Source organism: Impatiens glandulifera, chromosome 1 (genome assembly GCF_907164915.1).
Source record: "Impatiens glandulifera chromosome 1, dImpGla2.1, whole genome shotgun sequence".
NCBI classification, from domain to species: domain Eukaryota; kingdom Viridiplantae; phylum Streptophyta; class Magnoliopsida; order Ericales; family Balsaminaceae; genus Impatiens; species Impatiens glandulifera.
The window spans coordinates 160,996,380-161,020,664 of NC_061862.1; the positions used below are offsets into that span (position 1 = coordinate 160,996,380).

The following is a 24,285-nucleotide window of genomic DNA, read 5'->3' on the forward strand; positions in this document are numbered from 1 at the left end:
TTCAAACTAAATTTTTGAGATTTCAAATAAATTTTAAAATTTAAGAGTTTTTCAAACTCGGGCTAATCATTTTCTGTTTTTCTTTAGATAGTCAGAATCGTTTTCTGAAAACATCTTTAAGCTTTTCGAATTCCGATCTTTCTATGGTAGACGACAAAGAAAACACTTATTTTATATAGTAGTTATCTTTGATTTTGATTCAATCTACGTTACAGTTTAGTCCTAAGTATACTATTGAAATGTACATAAACCCGATTTCAAATAAAGAATGAGATTATCGTTTGTGCAGGTTTTAGTTTTGTTTAGATCTACGTATTCACGGCTAATCCTAGTTGCTTTAGTTGTGTTGTGGACGAATATTCATAAGCATTTGGAATGCTTGAAAGAAAGTTTGTTTAACTATTTGTTCAAAACTACATGTTCCCCTGGACCATTGCTAAGAAAGAAGATAAACAAAAAATACTTCCCGGGGTGTGACCAACCAATGCGCTGAAGGGTTATTCAGTTTAAAAGACCTAAATCTGAAATTAAACATTCTATTCTCTCCATGGGTTAAAAAATTATATAAGACCATAACCTCCTTAGAGTGAGAATAATAGGGTTATTTCCAAATTTTTTCAAATATGTCGTCTGCGACAGATGCACATTCGTCTGCAACAGATGCACATTCGTCTGTGACAAATGCATTTTTCGCCTGCGACCTTTTGGTTACTTGGTTGTTTGTACAAACAATGTTAGTTTGTTTTCTGACATTGTGATTTACTTATCAGATAACTCAACAAAAGTGGACATGGCCCTTTATGCAGTATGTTGATATTTAAGGTCTTGGGTTGGATGACTACTATGAGTTAAAAGTACTTTTTTCTTTTCTGGTTTACATTTCTATTGATTTTAATGTTGGAAAATGTGTATAGGTTATTGACAGACCTATGTACTTCAGTACTATAAAGAATCAAATAGAGGCCAAGGATGAAACTGGTTATAAGAATGTCTGTGACATTTTTGCTGATATGAGGCTAGTGTTCGACAATGCAATGCAGTATAACGATGAAAATAGCGATGTTCATTTGATGGCGAAGACTTTGTCAGAAAAACAAAGACAATTTTACAATTGTTTAGAACATTCAAATTAAGTGTATTACAATAAATGATACATGGTGATAATTTAAATAATGATGAGAATGATTAAATCTTAGTACCCAGCTCCAATTGATTGTTTTCAAATAACACTCATTTTATGTACAAAACATCAATAATATAAATATTTTGATTAATGATTATTATATTGGACAGTAAATTATTAATTATCAATATCATGACATGTCTGATTGGTTTAAATGAAACTTAATTTCTCAACACATATATCAACAATTAAACATCATTTTTAGTAATCTGATATCAATAGAAATGGTTATGACAAAAAAAAAACTACAACAACAAACACCACCACTCAGTGATGAAAATAAAACCCTTCTAATTCATAAACATATCAATCAATCAAAATTTCATTCTTTGGATTCAAATTTAGAATTGTTCCTCTTTTACTTAGCATTTAAATCAAACTCACCCCTCATCACGTCAATCGTTTTGCCCATTATCAGTCTCCTCGTTGTTCAGAAAATCCTCTGAAGGTTCTCTCTGATCATCCCTTTGTGCATTCACCTCTCCACACACATTGTTATTATTACCCATTTCATTCGGGCTCACTCCATCCTCACCGCTCATTCTGTGTGCCCCAAAAACATTCATACGTATAAGCTAGTGAAGTGATGCTCATTCATGGATTATAGACATCAAAATAGCACATGCATAGACCAGTAAGCAAAACACAAAATGGAGATTGAGAGATACATATCGCAATCATCGCAGACGAATATGCATCTGTCGCAGGCGAATGTGCATTTGTCGCAGGCGAATGTGCATCTGTCGCAGGCGAATGTGCATCTGTCGCAGGCGAATGTGCATCTGTCGCAGGCGAATGTGCATCTGTCGCAGGCGAATGTGCATCTGTCGCAGGCGAATGTGCATCTGTCGCAGGCGAATGTGCATCTGTCGCAGGCGAATGTGCATCTGTCGCAGGCGAATGTGCATCTGTCGCAGGCGAATGTGCATCTGTCGCAGGCGAATGTGCATCTGTCGCAGGCGAATGTGCATCTGTCGCAGACGAATGTGCATCTGTCGCAGACGAATGTGCATCTGTCGCAGGCGACAGATGCACATTCGCCTGCGACAACCTTCGACAACCTGCAACAACTTTCGACAGATGTATTTTAAACTCAAAACGATTCAGTCAACCAATAAACCTAAACATAAACCTAAACCTAAACAATAAACACTAAAACCCTAAACCATTCTTCCATTTCAACATGCGTGGAAGGTAAACGAAAGAAAACGGAAAAAACTAACTTTCAATGTTGGATAGTCGTCCGTTCTGCTTGAATCGTCGTCGTCGGGGAGGGGGAAGAGGCGGACAGTCGTCGGGGCTCGGACAGTCATCGGGGGTCGGGGGAGAGGTGGGGTTTCGTGGCTTGGATCGTCATCAGGGAGAGGTGGGTCGTGGGCTTGAATCGGTCGTCGTCGAGGAGGGGAGGAGGCGATTTGGAAATATGAAAAGAGGAGAGAGAGGGAAAACTAAAGGGGAGAAAGGGGAGAGAAAGAGATCGGGGAAAACTGTTTTTTTAGGACAAAAAGCTCTTTTTCCGTAGGCAAAATGTTAAATTTGAAAAAATTATTTGGCCTATGCTAAATTTGGAAATAACCCTCTTATGAAGGTTATTTCGTCAAATTTCCCCTTAGAGAACTACTTAACCAAGCCTTATTATAATCCCAAAATCATTTCCTATAATCACACCCCATACGCTCCGACCCGCTCCACTTTCCAAACCAACCCACCACTTGATAGTTGATATGACTTATACTTCAACAGACAATTGGCCTTAGGCTACTTTGATTTATTATAATTATTATTGTTGTATAGATCTTTTTTATTGTTTAAATTTATTTTTTCCTGAAATTATTTTTTTTATGTTTTTTCTAAAAAAATGAAGTAAAACACTTATTTGTTTTGGTGGTCGTCTATAAAATTATGTTTTTTTTAAGTAAAACACTTATACATTATAAAAAAAAACATAAATTTAAAATGCATTTACAATGTTATAATTCATCGACAACATTCATTATTTACGAATAAACAAATAAATGAATCATGAAGATCGCTAAACAGATAGATAGTTATACATAAAAAAACGTCCAAAAACTTTTAACTTTTGGGAGAAAATGTCTTGAAATTGTTCATTTTGGGAGAAAAATATTCCGAAAATGTTCACTTTCAAGACAAAAAAAGTCCCAAAATAAAAAAATTTCGGACAAAAACGTCCCGAAAATAAACTTTCGTGACAAAAACATCACGAATGTTTCATTTTCGGGAGAAAATGTCCCGAAAATAAAACTTTCAAGATAAAACCTCCCGAAAGTTTCATTTTCGAGAGAAAACATAATTTTTGGAAGCAAACATCTTAAAAAATTCATTTTCGGAAGAAAATGACCCAAAAATAAAACTTTTGGAACAAAAACGTCTCGAAAATAAAAACTTGATTTATGTTGAAATACATTTGTATTGGATGTGCATAAATATAAATTTGTGTACACGAATTGAGATGATTTTTTTTTAAAATTGTGTATTTTTCAAATACAAAACCCTCCGACTGAATTTCTAAGGTAATGATTTTAGTTTTAAAAATTATTAATTAAATTATCTTCTAATAATTTAAATTATGCATTTTACATGTGGTTAAAAAAGGCATATCATACCTATTACGCTCTAATTTCCTACTTTCATACACCTAAATCAACGTGATTTCGAACATAAATGCGGAAGCTCTAGGGTGTCTATTTGACCCAATCAATGAAAAGGTTGATATAAAAGTCGGTCCTACGGTCTCGGTCCCTCCTTCCACACACATCTCCAACACCACGCTTCCGCTCCAACTCTTCCTTCACCTGTCATAAAATCCGTTGGCTGGATTCCTACACCACACAAGCATAGTGAGTCTAGGGACCCAACAAGCATTTATAAGAACACTTTTAAGACATTGCATCCATGAGGGTTTTTAAGGGTATCTCATTAGTCAATCATGTATAGTTGCATACTTGAGCACATATTCGGGATCCTTAGCCCGGAGAGCTGAGTCTCTAGGGTGGGCATCCCTCCGTCAATTCCACCAGCCATATTTTGAGAGCATTGGACCACCAGAGCTCATCCTGGTAGCCATCCTCTCGTATCCGTTAATTACTACATGATTATCTCTTAGATTCCATAGCCCTTAACTTAAAATCATCCTTCTTTAGAAAACCATGGACTTGCAATGAAAACATGCTTTAAAACCATATGTATCGTTTATATAAAATACATGAATAAATAGCACTGTGTGGGTTTTATAAAATGTTTAGAAAAGTACTTTCCTGATAATTCCTTGTTTGCGGAATCATCGGTCGGACCACTCGGCCCTGGGTGCCATCATCCACGGTCGTAGATCTCTGTCAAGACCGCAGATTCCTCGGTCTAGAAATGTTGATTTTTGGACGTGACAAACTACCACCCTTATAATGAATTTCGTCCCCGAAATTCGATCATAAAGGCAGTACAAATGGTGTGTTTGTGAAAAATGGTTTCATGAAAAACATTATTTCCAACGATTTTGAAAAACGATTTCATGTCATGCAAAAACATCATTTTAAAACAATTTACAAACATGAAGGCCTTGGAGGTTCATCCGCAGGAGCATATGTGTGAAAGTGCTAAGGTTCGGAACCGTTGCTCTAATACCAAGTTGTCACGCCCTAATTTCATACTTTCATGCACCTAAATCAACGTGATTTCGAACATAAATGCGGAAGCTCTAGGGTGCTTATCTGACCCAATCATTGAAAAAGTTGATATAAAAGTCGGTCCTACGGTCTCAGTCCCTCCTTCCACACATATCTCCATCACCACGCTTTCGCTCCAACTATTCCTTCACCTGTCATAAAATCCGTTGGCTGGATACCTACACCACACAAGCATAGTGAGTCTAGGGACCCAACAAGCATTTATAAGACCACTTTTAAGACATTGCATCCATTAGGGTATTTAAGGGTATCTCATCAGCCAATCATGTATAGTTGCATACTTGAGCACATATTCGGGATCTTTAGCCCGGAGAGCTGATCCTCTAGGGTGGGCATCCCTCCGTCAATTCCACCAGCCATATTTTGAGAGCATCGGACCACCAGAGCTCATCCTAGTAGCTATCCTCTCGTATCCGTCAATGAATCCATTATTATCTCTTAGATTCCATAGCCCTTAACTTAAAACCATCATTCTTTAGAAAACCATGGACTTGCAATGAAAACATGCTTTGAAACCATATGCACCGTTTATATAAAATACATGAATAAATAGCACTGTGTGAGTTTTATAAAACATTTAGAAAAGTACTTTCCTGATAATTCCTTGTTTGCGGAATCATCGGTCGAACCACTCGGCCCTGGGTGCCATCATCCACGGTCGTAGATCTCTGTCAAGACCGCAGATTCCTAGGTCTAGAAATGTTGATTTTTGGACGTGACAAACTACCACCCTTATAATGAATTTCGTCCCCGAAATTCGATCATAAAGGCAGTACAAATAATGTGTTTGTGAAAAATGGTTTCATGAAAAACATTATTTCCAACGATTATGAAAAACGATTTCATGTCATGCAAAAACATCATTTTAAAACAATTTACAGACATGAAGGCCTTGGAGGTTCATCCGCAGGAGCATATGTGTGAAAGTGCTAAGGTTCGGAACCGTTGCTCTAATACCACGTTGTCACGCCCTAATTTCCTACTTTCATACACCTAAATCAACGTGATTTCGAATATAAATGCGGAAGCTCTAGGGTGCCTATCTGACACAATCATTGAAAATGTTGATATAAAAGTCGGTCCTACGGTCTCAGTCCCTCCTTCCACACACATCTCCAACACCACGCTTTCGCTCCAACTATTCCTTCACCTGTCATAAAATCCGTTGGCTGGATTCCTACACCACACAAACATAGTGAGTCTAGGGACCCAACAAGCATTTATAAGAACACTTTTAAGACATTGCATCCATGAGGGTATTTAAGGGTATCTCATCAGCCAATCATGTATAGTTGCATACTTGAGCACATATTCGGAATCCTTAGCCCGGAGAGCTGATCCTCTAGGGTGGGCATCCCTCCGTCAATTCCACCAGCCATATTTTGAGAGCATCGGACCACCAGAGCTCATCCTAGTAGCTATCCTCTCGTATCCGTCAATTACTCCATTATTATCTCTTAGATACCATAGCCCTTAACTTAAAACCATCCTTCTTTAGAAAACCATGGACTTGCAATGAAAACATGCTTTGAAACCATATGAATCGTTTATATGAAATACATGAATAAATAGCACTGTGTGGGTTTTATAAAACGTTTAGAAAAGTACTTGCCTGATAATTCCTTGTTTGCGGAATCATCGGTCGGACCACTCGGCCCTGGGTGCCATCATCCACGGTCGTAGATCTCTATCAAGACCGCAGATTCCTCGTTCTAGAAATGTTGATTTTTGGGACGTGACAATACCAGTAGTGTTTGTTATGTATAAAATATTCAGAAATTCAAATCTATTATTGGAGTTATTCCTTTATGAATTTCATCCATAATAGTTTCAATTGCTTATTCATCTGGTGATGCATTTCATATTTTACAATCATGAATAGTGGATAATCCATTGGTAAAAGTGACAATCTATTTGGGGTTTGATTTACCTATTTTAAAAATAGTTATGGCCCTCTTATAGAACAATGGTTGTATGGTCCTGCACCTGAAATAGCAAATGTACCAGAAAAATTAGATACACATGAACCAACAGATAGTTGTCTTGCACTATATGCACATGAACCAGTTTTGAAAATAAAAAACTTTTGGAAAAAAAAAGTCCCAAAAAAAAATCTTTTATGACAAAAAAGTCATGAACATTTTATTTTTGGGAGAAAACGTCTTAAAATAAAATATTCAGAACAAAAAATTTTAACTTTCGGGAGATAATGTCCCAAAAAATTCATTTTTGGGTGAACATGTCCCAAAATTTCCATTTTCAGAAAAAAAAAACGCCCGGAAAATAAAACTTTTGAGACAAAAACGTCCCGAAAATAAAAACTTTATTTATGTTGAAATACACTTGTATTGGATGAGCATAACTTTGTATACGATTGACGGATTGAGACAATTGTTTTTTAAAATTGCGTATTTTTCAGATACAAAACCCTTCGACCGAATTTCTACGGCATTAATTTTAGTTTTAACTTACAAAAAATTATTAATTAAATTTTCTTTATTATTATAGTAAACTCTAATAATTTTTATTATGCATTTTATAAGTGGTTAAATAAGGTTTGTATCATAATTTCAGAAGATGAGGATCATACAAATGTTTGTTTTGTAGAAGATATTTAGAAATTCAAATCTATTATTGGAGTTATTCCTTTCTGGTTTTTATCCATAATAGTTTCAATTATTTGTTCATCTGGTAATACAATTCATATTTTACAATCAAGAGTAGTGGATAACCCATGGGTAAAAAGTGGCAATCTACAATCTTCAATTTATGTATTTTTCTCTTTATTAAGCACCGTGGAAAATTTATATATTTATCCAGCATTAAGGCGTTTAATTTCAGGAGGAGATTTTAATGATCCTACCAATCTAATGAATGCCGTAATAATATACTCCATCATATCATATCATATATATATATATATATTAATATATATGATGTGTTTCTATTTAGTAAAAATGATTAGAAAAATAGTTGTCTATTTATCTTTCTACTGTATTATGCCTCGATGCATTTTCATTAGTTTGTCTTACGGATTTTATATGCTAGAATCTTACTATTTTTAAGACAATGAAATTTCAGCCGGCTTGACAATTTTGATAAGGGTTTTCAGTGCCTTACCAGGAGCAATAAGTAGTAATATCACTATTAAAGGACATCTGGCTCATTTAATTAGTAATTGGATGATCAAAGATATTAACAAAGAAAGTTACAAAAATTACTACTTAATTTTAATTTTGTAAGATTTTACTCTCTTAATTAAGTTTGGTTTATCTATTTAAAATATAGATATGGCCCACTAATAGAACAATATGTGGTTGTATGGTCATGCACCTTAACTAGCAAATGTACTAGAATCATTAAATGCACATGAACCAATAGATAGTTGGCATGCACCACATGCAAATGAATCAGTTAATGACCAACACCAAGTAATAATACGAAAATTGATGCACATGAACCAACTCATGCACAACACCAACTACCGATCGAGACAGAAAATAATGCATATGAACCACCTCATGCACTAGTACCAACTACTAATACCGAAACTAATGCACATGAATCAGCTAATGTATCTGCACCAACTATTGATCTAGAAACTGATGCACATGCATGAACTAATTCATTATTTACGAATAAACAAACAAATAAACTATGAAGGTCGCTAAACAGATAAACAGTTATACAGATAAAATTCGAGAAAAACACGTCCCAAAAAATTTAACGTTCGGGAGAAAATGTCGCAAAATTGTTCATTTTTTGGGAGAAAACCATCCGAAAATGTTCACTTTCGGGACAAAAACATCCGGAAAATAAAAAAAAAAATCGAACAAAAGTGTCCGAAAAAATTAATTTTCAGGAGAAAATGGCCCAAAAATAAAAACTTTCATTACAAAAACATCCTGGATATTTCATTTTCGGGAGAAAACGTCTCGAAAATAAAATCATTCAGGAATAAATATCCCGAAAGTTTTATTTTCGAAATAAAACGTCCTGAAAATAAAAACTTGATTTATATTAAAATATATATAGATAAGTCAGCTTAGAAAAAGAAATAAGCTCTATTCTTTTATAATATAATGGGCGGGGTGGGGTGGGGTGGGGTGGCGCAAAGTTTACTTGATCTTCCAGCGGGTTTCTTTATTTTTTCTTGTCTCTTTTCTTTCCCACGAGACAATGCCAACAAGTATACCCTTCATCAATTCTTTAGTCTATATATCACTTATTATTTTTTAAATTTAAATGAGCAAACCTTATTAAAGAAATATGCTACAATTGAGTTACATTCTAACTATTGGTCTGAACAAATCAAGTACAATCGTTGCAACAAGAATCAACATTTAATTACTGATTATTTTAGTGAAACTTAATCCCGCCTTAAAATTATTTTAGTGAAACTTAATAATTATTTTTCTTTACTTACTCGGCTAGGTTAAGGCTAAAATTATTTTAGTGAAACTTAATCATTTTTTTTCTTTACTTACTCGGCTAGGTTAAGGAATGAGTTAAGAAATATATATATAGTCAAACAAATAATATTAACAATATGGACATTTAACAGGTACAAAATATTATTTTTTTTCATCATTATTAACCTAAGATTACTTTTTAAAATTGACCTCTTAATAGGGTTATTTTGTAAAATTTCCCAATTAGAGATAAGTTTTAACTAAAAATGTATTTTCAAATAAATTTATGCTTTGCTTGCACTTTTCAAAGGCAATACACACAATGGGCAAATGCAATTATGATCAATTATAGAATCAGGGTTGTTCTAATAATCCTTCAGTTTAATTTACTATCAAATCTATAAAATAAATATTTTATTTTTATTTTTATTTTCTTCATTATCAAATGTTTAAAAATATATATTAAGATTGAATTAAAAAGTGATATGGAAAAATTAAATTAGAAAGATATATTTATTTAATGTATTTTATTTTAATTTATATAGGTAAACAGTCACATTTTATACTTTATTTATAATTAAAATTTTTATTTTAAATAAAAATGGTATAAATAAATCAAATAGAGTAAGTGGATATAAAAATAAGTTTTTTTTTATCTATTTAATTATTTGTGCTTTGCCTTGCTTTTTATTTGTGCACACCAAACGGGGTCCAAGAGTGTTGCTGACATGATCATTACAGACCTACAAGATTGTTTTAAACACATTTTGAATCTCATTCAGGTGCACTTAGTGTGTTTAAAGACTTCTTAAAATCTTTGATATGTTAAAAATGTGCAGCTGTTCTTGCTTTACTGTTTATTTTATGGATTTGAAACATACATCCTCCTATGTGTACTGATTTAGATTCAAGCAGGTTTGAATTAAAAAAATGAGTCATTGGAAGTTGCTTGGTTAATAAATACTCTACCAAATCAATAAACCTTCCTCGCTCACCATAACAATGCTAAGTCGCAATCTGTTTAAAATTATTTGATTTTATTTACTACTTTTTAGCAATTTCAAAAATATATAATTTAAATAAATGTTTGTTTAGATTCTATTTCATTTCAAACTAACATTTAAACTTTCTTGATAGGTACCATTTTGGAGTCTCAGAGTTAATATCATTTTATTTTATTTTATTTCATTAAGTTTTAGATTTAAGACCATAACATAACATAGACACACTTTATAAACATAATGATACAAAAACTAGACATATGTTTAGTTTTGAATTATCTTTAGACACATGTCCTAGAATTGGATAAATACGGTGTTGTATAATATTCTTTTAATTGACCAAAAGTTTATAATAGAAACGGTAAAATAACAGACACGTGAGACATATATATCGCGAGAGCCCTCTCTCGTATGTAAACAAACATCGAACTAAGAAAATAATCTTTAAAGCGTGTTTAAACGCGTAAAATGTTTTTCTTTCCTAATTTCTTGATAAGTAAATTAGGTGACGATTCTAAAAAAGTCAAAGTTAGTCTAAATCAATATTTTTAAATGTACTCTAGTCAAGTGTACCATTTTAGTTTCTCATCTCACTCGAGAGGAATGTAAGTTATGGGACTCGACTATCGAGTAAGAAAACTCCTTCTCGAGAAAGATCGTTTTTTGGTGTTATAATATTAATTATTTAATTTAATATAAATAATTTTAATTATATATATTATATTTATAAAATTAAATAAAAATAAAATATGTGTGTTATTTTAATATTATTATAATATATTTAATTTAATTTAAATTATTTAATTAGTTATTATGAATTTTAATTATATATTTTATATTTTTAAATTGAATTAATTAATAAATAAATGGATGAAAACCTATAAAAAGTGGTTATGCACTATTTGTAATTGAGAGAGTAAATTGAAAAAATAATAGGGAAGTTGATCCCAATTGTACAGTTGTACTCTATAATTGGGTTTTTGTCTTCATCCTTTCACATACTATATAACATTTCAAAGTTAAATGAAATATTATAGAAACTCTTGAAAAATGAGTTGATTCTGGTGTAGGAACATATCTCCATATAACCAATCCTCTATTAGAAGAAACATATTTATTTTTGAAATAGTAAAACTAAACTCAATTAATAAAATAGAATCCCCTAAAGAAAGAAGGTAATAATTATAATAACTCCATTGGTGATGTTTTCACTACTTCAATTACGGATTAAATTAGTTTGTTGTACTTTAATAATAGAAATTATACTCTCAATTACACATAAGAAGTTAATACCATATGATATCCCCATTACTCTATTAGAGTCTCATTATCGTAGAATATAAAACCATATGATATCCCCGCTAAAACCGTGAAGTTATGACCGACACCATATAAAAAAATGAACAACCGTGAAGTTATAACCGACACCATAGAAAAATGAACAACTTTTTTTTTTTTTAATTTTGCAAAAGAGAAGCATATTAATATTCATCATATTATGTGATACCAATATTCATCATATTTATAATATTATAATATTATGTGGTGAATATTATACCAATTTTCATCATATTTATAGGGTTATTAAAATTTTCTTAATTTGAAGTACTTAAAATTTGATAAAACACTAACTTTTTAAAGTACATTAGATTATACATGGTCACTTTTCGTCTATTGATTATCCACTGACTGTAACATCTAAAATGAAAATGTGGAAGAAGCAATAGATACCATAATGGATGAAACTCATTCAGGGATCAATCCAGGAATACATTTTAAATTTACACAACATTCGACAAAACACACACTTCTTTGATTCTCATCTCCTGGAATTATCACCCATGCTTGGTTTAACCATATGCAAAAATGCATAACAAAATTATTAGATTTAAATATAATAGTAAATGTAATTTGACTAATAATTTTTGTAAGTTAAAATCTAAATAAATACTCATAAACAAAGTTGGAGGAGTTTGTCTTCGATTTCCAAAATAATAAGTAGTTTAATTCGTTAACTCTAACTTCTAATTCCGAAAAACTCTAAAAAAACGCAAAAAAGATGAATATAATTTAAATTTGTGTCATTCACATTGATATATCAGTGTGAATTACAAAAATCCATATTGTATTCGTCTTATTCGCATTCCTTATAGAACTATTCGGAGTTGAAAGTTAGAGTTAACGAACGAAATATTTATTATGTTTGGAAAATGAAGACAAATTCTTTCAATCTTATTTATGAGGTATTTATTTAGATTTTAACTTCAACAAATTATTAGTTAAATTACTTCTATTATTAAGTTTAAATTTAATAATTTTGTTGAGGATGTACAAAATTTAAAATGTATTATTGGATTGATACATGTATAAGTTTATCCATTATAGTATTCATTACTTCTTTTGTGGATAATCAATGTACGGTCTAATATTTTTTTTCCTTTAGTAGTCACTTTGAAAAGTTTAATGTTTTATCAAGTATTAAAAGTTTCAAATTCAAAAGGTTTTAACAATTCTATAAATATGATAAATATTTGTATAATATTCACCAAAATATCATAAGCTTCTTTTTCAAAAAGAAATTAAGAAAAAAAGTTGTTTATTTTTCTATAGGGTGTGTTGTAACTCAGTACGTACGTGGTTTTTTTATACAATAGAATCTAATAAATTCTATATCAACGAGACTCCTCTTAGTTTGACGGTTTAAGCGAGTTCTTTTAGCGGCTTCTCTAATCAATAATTGGATAGATGAAAACATAAAAAAGGAGAGTTACGATAATTATTACCGATTATGTTTTATTAACTGGTTTTGGTTTTACTATTTCAAAAATAAATATGGTCCTCTAATAAAGGAATGGTTGTATGGAGAATCAGATGGTCCTTCACCAGAACAACAGATGCACCCGAACCAATAGATCATGCACCACTTGCTGATATTTTTATATAGAAAATGTTGCCCCTGCATCACTTACTAATGCATAACTGCTCCTCCTGCACCCTTTGCTGATTTGACTGATAATACTAATATAGAAGCTCTTAGACAACTCATTAGAAACTTCTTCTTTGTTGAAGTTTTTGTTTGAAATTGTTGTTATTTCCTCTTATTTTTAGCATTTCAGTTTTGGTGAAGTGGGTAGTTTCTAAGAGAGTTTTTAGTAGATAATGTCCATGTATTTTCTAAGGTTTTAAAATACGCGGTCGAACCGTCGGTTCAACCGGTCCGACCGCGAAACGGTTGAGAGAACGGTCTGGTTTTTGACTTTAATGCAGTCACCTTTCGAACCGGGCAAAATCCGGTCCAACCGGACGGTTCAACCGAAAAAACAAACCGGAAATATCCGGTTCTTAAGGTTTTATTTTTCCTCTAGAAGGGGCTCTGATGTACAAGTTAAGGATGTTGAAATCTTCTCAGGCCACTTTGAATACGTGTGCCTTCGGTGTCTCCTTCTAGTTGATCCTTGCATTGGGGAACAAGAAGAGGTCTTGAGGACGGAGGATGCAATATTATTGATTTTTGAACGGGGGAGAAACTAGAAAGGGAAACCTCGAAGATGTCATAGAGTGGAAAAGGAGTCGAAGATGTTTCTTGCCACTGAAAATGCTTGATATTAGCATTAATGTATTGGATTCATTTGGATGATGGCAAGTAATGTGTTCAAATGTTGAGGAACCCATTAAAGAGATAAGGAGCTGGTAGATAGTTCTAGAGCTTTTCATTATTCTAATTTATTATAATCTTATTGTAATCGGCCTAACCCTATATTACACGTGTCCCTTTATTATATACTAGATTTTTTTTATAATTTTCTAACACTTCCTATTTCATTTTCTTGATCATCATTTAATTTTAAATTTAGTCAAATTTTATAAAATTTCCATACTGGTTACTTCAGGTAAAGAGTTATGAATATAATTAATTATTAAGTTTAATTAGTATTTATTTAATTATTTTTCATATGTCTAATAATTATATAATTTGTGTACTAATATATTTAAATTTATTTAAAATAAAATAAAATTAAAATCCGGTTCAACCGGTGGTTCAACTGGTTCGACCGGTCGGACCGAAGTACGCCCAAAAAACCGGGTTGATGACCGAAACGGTTTTCAAAACCTTGGTATTTTCCTCTTGTTTGTTTAGCTCCACTATGTAGTTATCTAGTTATTTTGTTGTATTTAAATTATTTAAACTATTTAAATTATTTAAACTTAATGAAAATTACAATATTTTTCCTTTTATATCTTCTTCTACTTTAAAAAAGGTATTCTTGGTTTAAAATAACCAACACTACTCTTAAAAAATCAGTTCGAGCTTCAAGTTAGTTTTATTGGTTGTTTTCCAAGTTTATATACTCTAAACCACAATTGTTCAAAAGAATCTTAAAAGTATATATATAATATTTGTTCAAAAGACTATTATGCCAGGGAAAGGGATTGTTTTACCTGACAATCATTGATTTTTAACTCTTCCTATTATGCCAGGGAAAGGGATTGTTTTACCTGACAATCATTGATTTTTAACTCTTCCTTGTTGCGTCTGATTTAGATCATTTGTTGATGTTGTTCTTCAAACCCGACCCTTCTTCCTAAGAAGCTTGGAAGCCTCGTGAGAACATATTCTTTTTCTGACTCCCATTTCGACACGCCCACAATTAAAACATGAAAAATACTAATGACTTGTTCAACAACCATTCTGGCAAAACTTTAAAGGGATATAATAAAATGTTATTTAACATATTAAAAAAAAGGTAATGCTATGGATTATAAGCATGACCAATAAATTTAATATCCTAATACGATTCATAGATACTAAAAAAACTTAGATATAAATTCCAAATCAAATTTGGAAAGATTCAAGATATCAGTAATCATTTTGTGTTTACACGTAAAATTAGTATAACTCCAATTCAAGAAGATCAACCTTGTTCTTATGAAGCTTGTTAAATACTAGAATTATAAAATTAAATCATTTTAATACATTTGGTTTCAAATTAAGATAGAAGGCTTATCTCAAGGTTGAACAACTTTGGTAGAACGCATTAAGTCTTGTATAATCATTTGTATTGAGAAATCGTGTGGAAAGAGCTATAAAAGTCGATCTATTGCATATTTTTATTATATAAAAGGTAGAAATGAAAGCAATTCTCAAACCTCGAAAAATCCGAGAACATATCTTCAAGATTGTTCATCTCATCTTCATTCAAAACACAATGTTTTGGCGACAATCTAGTCCAACATCATGGATCCGTTCATCCCCAAACCTTAAATAGTTTTTTGTTTTTATATAAAAAAACGAATTATAAATTATAGAAATAGTCAACTAAATAAATAATGAAACTATTAATTGTAAAATTTAATGGAACAAAACTAGCAAATACTGTTGATGAATATGTTACCCAAGAGAAGAGATGGAGAGAACACACTTGATCTGTTTTCTTGCGGAACAAGAGAGAAAAAAGAGTAAATATTATATATCAGTATTATAAAAATTATTATTTCGAATTGTGTATTAAAAACCAATTGTTAAAACTTAAAAACAACTTTAAAAATTAACTTTGAAATTTGATATTGTGTTTCGAAGTTTTACATAAATTTATAAAAACAATTACAAATGCACAATTGAAATAGAATTGACATTATTAAGTCCAAACTCCATTTTGACAAGTTAAAAATAATTTGATTAATATGAGTTGAGTAATTTATTTTTAATTGAATTGTTATATATTATTTTTTAAATGAGAATTTGCTTTGATATAGATAAATAATTATATATATATATATATATATATATATATATATATATTTAAATAAGAGTTTAAGCATATTCATATTTCATACTATGTAAATTGTTAATTCTTGAAATATAATAATTTTATTTTTTTAAATCTTAATATTTATTTACAAATAAACCTAATAGATTTAAACTGAAAAATCAAATTAAATAGATATGTTTAATGGTTGATGAAATGTCGTTGGGTTGTACGCTATTTTGTGTGAAAGTAGATTGAAGATGAGTAATGAATGACATGGTAAAAAATTTATTTATAAAACACAAAATTATAAATTGAATTTAACAATTATAAATAATATAATGGTTAAAGTGCTCATATCTCCATACAAAAATATACTTCCGATTCTCAATTATAAAGACTTAATTGGAACATTGTTACGATGATTTATATGGGTGGAATTTTGAATAAGTTATTTTACACACTCACATTTTATATATATCTGTAATTATTTATATTTTATATTTGTGAAGTAAAAAAAACAGGGGAGAGGAGCATGAGGCGACGATCCCTGGACAAAAACGACTAGAGCGCGATGCTCTTCAACGACCAAAGGACTGTCATTTTGAGCATGTGATCAATTTATAGTGGGTAAGACAGAGCAAAACAAAGGAGGGAGAAGACGGTCATGACTACATAAAAATATTTCTTTTGAATTTGGAGGTTTGGGGGGAGGGACCTCTACTCGTTGTGGGATCAATTGCGACTCATTGATCGTTAGTAATTTGTGTAAATTTTTATCTTGGGATGATTCAACATGTAACTTTAGATTAAAAAAAACAATTTAGATGAAAATGTTAGAATTATCTTAATTATATCCTAATATAATGTGTGAGAAATTAAAATTTAAATGATGTGGAAGTATACCTTAATTCATTGTTATGAATATTTTTTTTCTTGTAATAGAAAAAGTCTTTAATCTCTCTTTCTTTATACTTTCTTTATGGAATGGTTATTCCATTTGATGAGTACGTCAATAAGTTTCTCTCTTTGTTGATGGAATTCAAAGAAGAATTGTTCGTACTTTAAAGGAGATCATTACATATAAAGAACATTAAGTTAGTTATTATAGTTATTAAGTTAGTTATTATAGTTAGATATTTTTAATTTAGCCCCTTCATAAAACTAGAAGTGTCACTTAGGTATTCTCACTTTATATTCATGACAAATACACCTATAAACCATAAACTTAATTTCAAATTAGATCACATCATTTTGCCTTATATTAAATATGACATTTGCACAATTATTTATTATACTAGTGATCCTAAAAATTCCAACAACAGAAAATGTTAACATTGTGTTTTAATTGTCTTTCATTTTAAAATCATGTAGTAGGTTAGTTTTGTCATGTGAGGTTGATAAACATATTAGAATGTTTGAATGAGACTAAAAATGAAAAGTTTAATTTTGGAATTTCAAAACCATGTATGTAGGTTTTATTTTCAAGTATGTTGGTGAATGTTTTGTTTTTGGTTCATTAGGATTTTCTAACTGCTTATAATAAATTAGACATGTTATAAGCAGGTTATAGGAGTGACATAGGTTTAAAAAATAAGTTGAACCTCTGTTTTAGAAAATTGCATATTAACTTGTTAGAAAAAAATGAATTTGGAGTTCAAAGATGTTATATTGCATTGGATTGTTGTTGGGAAAGTGCATGTTGTTATTTGTGTTGATTTAGGGTTGAACAAATTCGGTTTTCGTAGTTGGAAGAGGCCAAAAGGGGTTTCTAAAACTTGACTCCTAGATGATTGGTCGTGGTCTAGTTTTCGTCTAAGAATACCAGCCAAAGACCTTGAGTTTTCGCTCGGTTTTCTATTGTAGGAGTAATCGTTCATCCAACCACGTCCCTGTTTGAGTGACCGAGTTTTCTAAACGCTCTCTATGACCAAAAAAGGCTTCCTTGTGAATCAAACTTGAGGTATGTCGCCTTCCTTTCCTCCTTCGCATCATCACATAAAGCAACTACGCTAGCGTGACTTTTTGTTAAGCAAATAACCCACCAAATATATAAGTCTTATATGCTTTCGAGTGCGATTGAGTGTGACTCAATGGATTCAACCTCAGGACCTTCCTTCACAATTTAAATGCACAAACCCTATGTCAACAGCACTAAGACCGTTTTAGTTTCCAAAACCAATAATTCATCTGTAGCCGATTCACACTTAGTCCGCTCCCACGAGTCCTCTCCCGAGTCGACTCATCTCTAGAATTGACCGCCACCTCAACTACTTGTTGACCTCAAGGCTAGTTTGGTTTACTTTTATTTTAATTTTTTTACATTTATTGCTTTTAAATACTCTAATTTATTACAGAAAATATAAAACACCAAAATACATTATTTCTAAGAGAAACAAACAAAATAATTTTGAATAAGGTTCTATTTGAATTTTATTTTTGAAACTAACACTTTTATTTCTTTTGTAGGTATTATTTATGAATATTGTTATTTGCCTACAAGTACTAACAATTTCTCGAGAAGTTATAAATCAACAATTTTAAATGCACTTTAGTCGAGCATATCATTTTGATTTTCTCATCTCAGTCGAGACTCGAGAGAAAAGTATGTTATGGGGAGCTTTTCTCAAGTTTGAAAACTATTCTTCAGATATAATCGATTTTTGATGTTACAATCATATATAAAAAAAATTATGTCTCTAAAATGTGATGAGTTTGAATGGTGGTTAATTAATAGATTAAAAGGTGTTATTTTAAAATTATAATGTTAGAGTTAAAAAAATAATTGTGGAATTGGTGGAAGATACTAAATAATTTTCTTTAGAAAAAATAAATAAAGGTAAAATTTATATTAATTAAATTTGGAGAGCCCAGTTATAATAACATTTAAAAATAATTACCTTATAATCAAATGTACATTTTTTTTTGTGCAAGTTTACCATATTTTAAAAGAAAAAATAGGAAAGAAATGAGACCTAGATATAAGGTAATTTTTTTTGAACGTTAGACTCACATAAATTAATTATTAGATTTTATGGTCAATAATTTAACTTTGGTTGTAAAAATAATTTTGTTTAAAAATATTTAATACAATGATATTATGAAATGAATATTTAGATTTTTCTTTTCAAAATTGTAAAGTAGTCCATGTATTTATTATTTTCTTTCCAAAATTTCAATCTAACTTATATGTAATAATTTAATATGTTTTTAAAATAGTTGAACATATTATTTTAGGCAAATTCACCCTATTTTAAAAAAATGTCAATATGAGATATTTTTTTTATTCCCATCTAAATAGGATATGAAGTAATTCTTTTTTTTTTTTTTGTTACTATTGAATTTAAAAACTCATTCTATATTGAAAAATAACTACTTGATAATTTAAAGAGTTAATAGGATGAAAATATTTAATTTTATCTATTTTATTGGTAAAATTTATTTGAAAGCTTCAATTTTATCATGACTACGTCTTGTTTTTTTAAATCGTTTTATGTTTTTTTTATTCTTTTAATGACTTTTCTGGAGATAGAATTGCTTCTTTTATAACCAAGAAATATTTGTTTATTCTTTTAATGACTTTTCTGGAAATATATTATTGACTTATTATATATATCTTTTTGCATTGAATTAGTATATATATATATATATATATATATATATATATATATATATATATATAGCCTATTTAAAAAAAAGATGTCACAATATTTTTTAAAATTGAGCCTCATAAAATAAAAATGACACCTTGTAGATTAAAAGTGATGGAAGGGATTATATCCAAAAAGAAAATTAATTAATATTGTAGACAAAACACATACAATTTAAAGTTTAGGGTAGAATCCTAGATCAAGAAAAGTTCAAGGGCTTGTTTGAAAATTAATATTTCTATTTATTTTTCCTTATGTTCAACTGTCAATTGTATTAAAGTGCTTTTATTTAATTTGAGAAAATGATTAGGATTAAAAATATATAAAAACATTAATTTACAATATTAAATTAATTAATTAATATTGTGCTTTAAATTAACCTGGTAACAAAAGTCTGATGCTTTAAATTGAAGACGTAAAACATTTTACTTTTCAAATCTCTTGAGAAATAAATTCAGTGACTTTAAAAAAAGGTTAAATTTAGTTTAAATCGACAATTTCAAATGCACTGTAATGCACTATAGTCGAGAATCGCGGGTAAGGTGAGTTATGAGGTGCGATTCTCAAGCTCGAGAGCCCCCTTAAAAAATGACCGTCGTTACAATTATATATATGAAGAATTTGATGTTAAAAAAATCATTATGAACTTTATAAAAAAATGTGATGAGCTTAAATGGTGGTTAATTATTAGATAAAGAGTGTTATTTTAAAATTCTAATGTTAGACTTCAAAAATAACGGTGAAATTGATGAAAGATACTAAGTAATTTTCTTTAGAATAAATAAAGGTAAAATTCATATTACTTTTAATTTGGAAAGACTAATTATAATAACATTTAAAAAATGTGTTTAAAATAATCAAATTTACATTTTAGTGTGCAAGTTTACCATACTTTTAATGAAAAAAATGAGAGGTAGATATGAAGTTAGATGCATATAAATTAATTATTAGATTTTATTGTAAATAATTAATTTGAAATTTCACTCTTGGTCGAAAAACAATTTTGTTTAAAAATAATGAAATAAATATTCAGATTTTCTTTTCAAAATTTTATTATTTTCTTTCCAAAATTTCAATCTACTTATATATGTAATAGTCCAATATATTTTAAAAATAGTGAATATATTATTATAGGCAAATTCACCCTATTTAAAAAAGAAAAAAGAGATGTCAATATCATATATATATATATATATATATATATATATATATATATATATATATATATATATATATATATATATATATATATATATATATATATATATATATATATATATATATATATATTTTATTAATATCTAAATATGTTGTTATAAAGTAGTTCTTCAAAAAAAAAAAAAAAAAAAAAAAAAAAAAAAAAAAAAAAAAAAAAAACTATTAGATAATTTAACTAGTCAGAGTCCCGTAGAGTTAATAGGATGAAAACATTTAATTTTATCTATTTCCGGGGTAAATGACATGAGACCACATCTTTTTGATGATTTTTTCTAGAATTAAAATGAAATGACCTTATCATTCTATAAAATCATGCCTTATTTGAAAAATTAAACTAAATCTAAACAATATATTTGCACTCTCTTTATTCTTCTGTCACACTTTTTATTTTAAAATATTATTTTTTATTTTATTATTATTATAGACACCTATATTTTGTACTATAATTTTTATAATTTAAAATATATAAATGAAATAAATAATTAGAGTTAGTAATTAATTATATATCATGTTTTTGTGTCGGAAAAATAAAAGAGGGCTCAACCTAAAGGTCAGTGTGCAAGTCCAATGCTAACACAAAAGAAGCCGAAGTTCAAATGAAGTCCAACCAACAGATTCTCGTTTGTACAGGTTTTAGTTTTGTTTAAATCTAGGTATTAATTCTAGGCTAATCCTAGTTGCTTTAATTAGTTGTAAAAATGCTTCCTAGGATTTGAACAACTCTTATCTTGCAACCAACCAATTATGCGCTGAGGGGTTATTTAGTTTTAAAAATCTAAATCTGAAATTAAAATTAAAGATTCTACTCTCTCTCCAGGGGTTAAAAGAAATATATAGGACCATATATAACCTCCCTACCCTAGAGAACTACTTAACCAAGCCTTCTTATAATCCCAAAATCATTTCTTATAAAGAGATGTCAATGTCAGATATATTTTTTTATTAACATCTAAATAGGATATAAAGTAATTCTTAATTTTTTTTTTTTTTTGTTTGTTGCTACTAATGAATTTAAAAATCCAATTAAAAAATAACTACTAAATAATTTAATTAGTCAGAGAGTTAATAGGGTGGAAACATTTAATTTTATCTATTTTCTTAGTAAAATTTATTTGAAAGCGTCAATATTATCATGACCACATCTTTTGATGATTTTTTCTAGAGTTAGCTTCTTTTATAACCAAGAAATGGTATATTATTTACTTACTTTATGCATATTTCAAGAATATATATCATCTAACAATCTTTTTTTTATTATATGTTGTGAAATTTATTTGGAAATTTGGTAAGCATTTCTTCTTATTATTCTTTTTTTTTCTTTACATAACAAGAAATTTGCATCACTTATATTAAACATTGTAATTGTTCTATTGCTGTTGTTTCACATGTCTATGTTTCACATTTTTTATTTATTTTGTTGAAGTTCTTATCTTATCTTAGTGTATTTGTGTCGTAAGAAGAAATTTTAAACTCTCTACCATGGCCAACTTTATGAAAAAAATGGTACAACTAGCAGGTTTCTCTACCCCTAATAACACCGTCCAATTGTCCCCACCACAAAAGTTGAATGAGTTGGCTAGTTTCACGTGTGAAATATGTGTCGAGCCCACAATTTTGCCTGAACGGAAATTCAAGAATGGAGACTTGTGTACTCATCCTTTTTGCAACGATTGCATTATCAAATACGTCAAAATGAAAATTGAAGTTGACAACGCCGCGGAGATCAAGTGTCCCGACCTATGTTGCGATTTCAATCTTGATATGCTCTCTTGTCGTTCGATCCTCCCTCATAAGTTGTTTGAAAGATGGTGTGATATCCTTTTTGACAAAATCATTTTGGGGCTCGATCATTGTTATTGCCCTAATCGAAAGTGTGCAACGTTGATGGTGAACGAATGCGGTGGAGATGTAAAGCGGTCTATTTGTCATAACTGTAAACAAGCGTTATGTTTCAAGTGCAAAACTCCATGGCACGCTGGCTTTGATTGTAAGGATATTGAACAAATTAAGGATGAAAATGACGTTGCTTTTGGTGTTCTTGTTGAGAAGAATAAGTGGATGAAGTGCCCTAAATGCAAGTTCTATGTCTCATTGAAAAATGGTTGCACAAAAATCTTATGCAGGTTTTATATATAGTCTCTCCATATCTTCATATACATAGTATTGTCTCTATATGCACCTTAATTTTAATTTATAATTGATGAATAATGATACAGGTGTTCGACCGAATTCTGTTATAAGTGCGGGAATAATTTAGTGAGACGTATGTTTTGTGAATGTCACTATTCAGTTCCGTCTAATAAACTTCGAAGGTATTTTGGCCCTTACCAAAATATTTGGGTACCTATTGCATTAATTTTATGGGGTTGTAGCGGTTTTATATTTATGGGTGTACAATATTACCTACTCCTTATTAATATAACCCCTTACAAGGTTTCACTACCCATACATATATTGTTATGGGTCGTGTGGGTCTTATCCATAATATATTTGGTTTTTGTTTGCTATCTTTTTAGCATTTCCGGAGAACTTGTTGAATTACAGGTTGAATCAAGTACTTAGTTTGTTATGTCTAACGTTATTTTATTCATAATATTTATAAATTGGGATTTGGTAGTTGTTGCTTTCTTATTCTTTTATTATTATTATTTTAATTTTAAATTCGTTTTATCTTATTAATCAAATTAATTTTATTCATATAAAAATAATTAAATGAATTATTGAAAAATCACTTATAAAAAGGCAATTTATTTAATTTTAATAATCTAGGTTGTTAAATCCACTCTACTCCTCCACTAGCCTGTTAATATCAAGAATCCAGATTGTTCTTTACGCTTAAGACATTTTTTATGAATCAAATTAATATAAAACATCTTATATTAATTATCTTTTAAATATATCACTTCTTCAGTTTAATATTTTTAAGATTAATTTAATAATATTATTATAATTTAATTGATGTATTGATAATAATAAACTCAAAATGAATAATTTATTCTATTTAGTTTATGAATAAGATAAATATATTAGTAATAATATATATATATATATATATATATATATATATATATATATATATATATATATATATATATATATATATATTATTTGAGTTATTTAAATAACTTAGTTGACAGAGAGATATATTTCATTATTAAAATTAAACACATTGTACTACTTCTATTCTTCCTGAAAATTTGGCATTCTTTAATTTTTGTTATTTGAATAACTTAAATCTATAAAATATTTTTCATTTTTCTTCCTTTAATTCATTATTCAAAATATTAAAATATTATTTTTTTAAATTATTATTTTTATTTCATCATTATATATTAATAGACTAAAATACCTTTAAGTGTTAATTAAGACT

At 29.6% G+C, this 24,285-nt stretch overlaps 1 protein-coding gene across 1 annotated transcript; it reads left to right on the top strand.

Annotated features, from left to right (window-relative positions):
• Nucleotides 1-22,415: 22,415 nt before the first annotated feature.
• LOC124913858 (E3 ubiquitin-protein ligase RSL1-like) lies at nucleotides 22,416-23,477 on the top strand. The gene is made up of 2 exons (XM_047454295.1): nucleotides 22,416-23,038; nucleotides 23,432-23,477. Exons 1-2 carry the CDS (start codon nucleotides 22,416-22,418, stop codon nucleotides 23,475-23,477), a joined length of 669 nt encoding a protein of 222 aa, XP_047310251.1.
• The last annotated feature ends 808 nt before the right edge of the window (nucleotides 23,478-24,285 follow it).

Excerpts from the sequence above, each read along its gene's own strand:
- LOC124913858 (XM_047454295.1), top strand. The coding sequence starts at position 22,416 with ATGGTACAACTAGCAGGTTTCTCTACCCCTAATAACACCGTCCAATTG. Across the intron at positions 23,039-23,431 it reads TGCACAAAAATCTTATGCAG|CATTTCCGGAGAACTTGTTG; the intron begins GTTTTATATATA and ends CTATCTTTTTAG.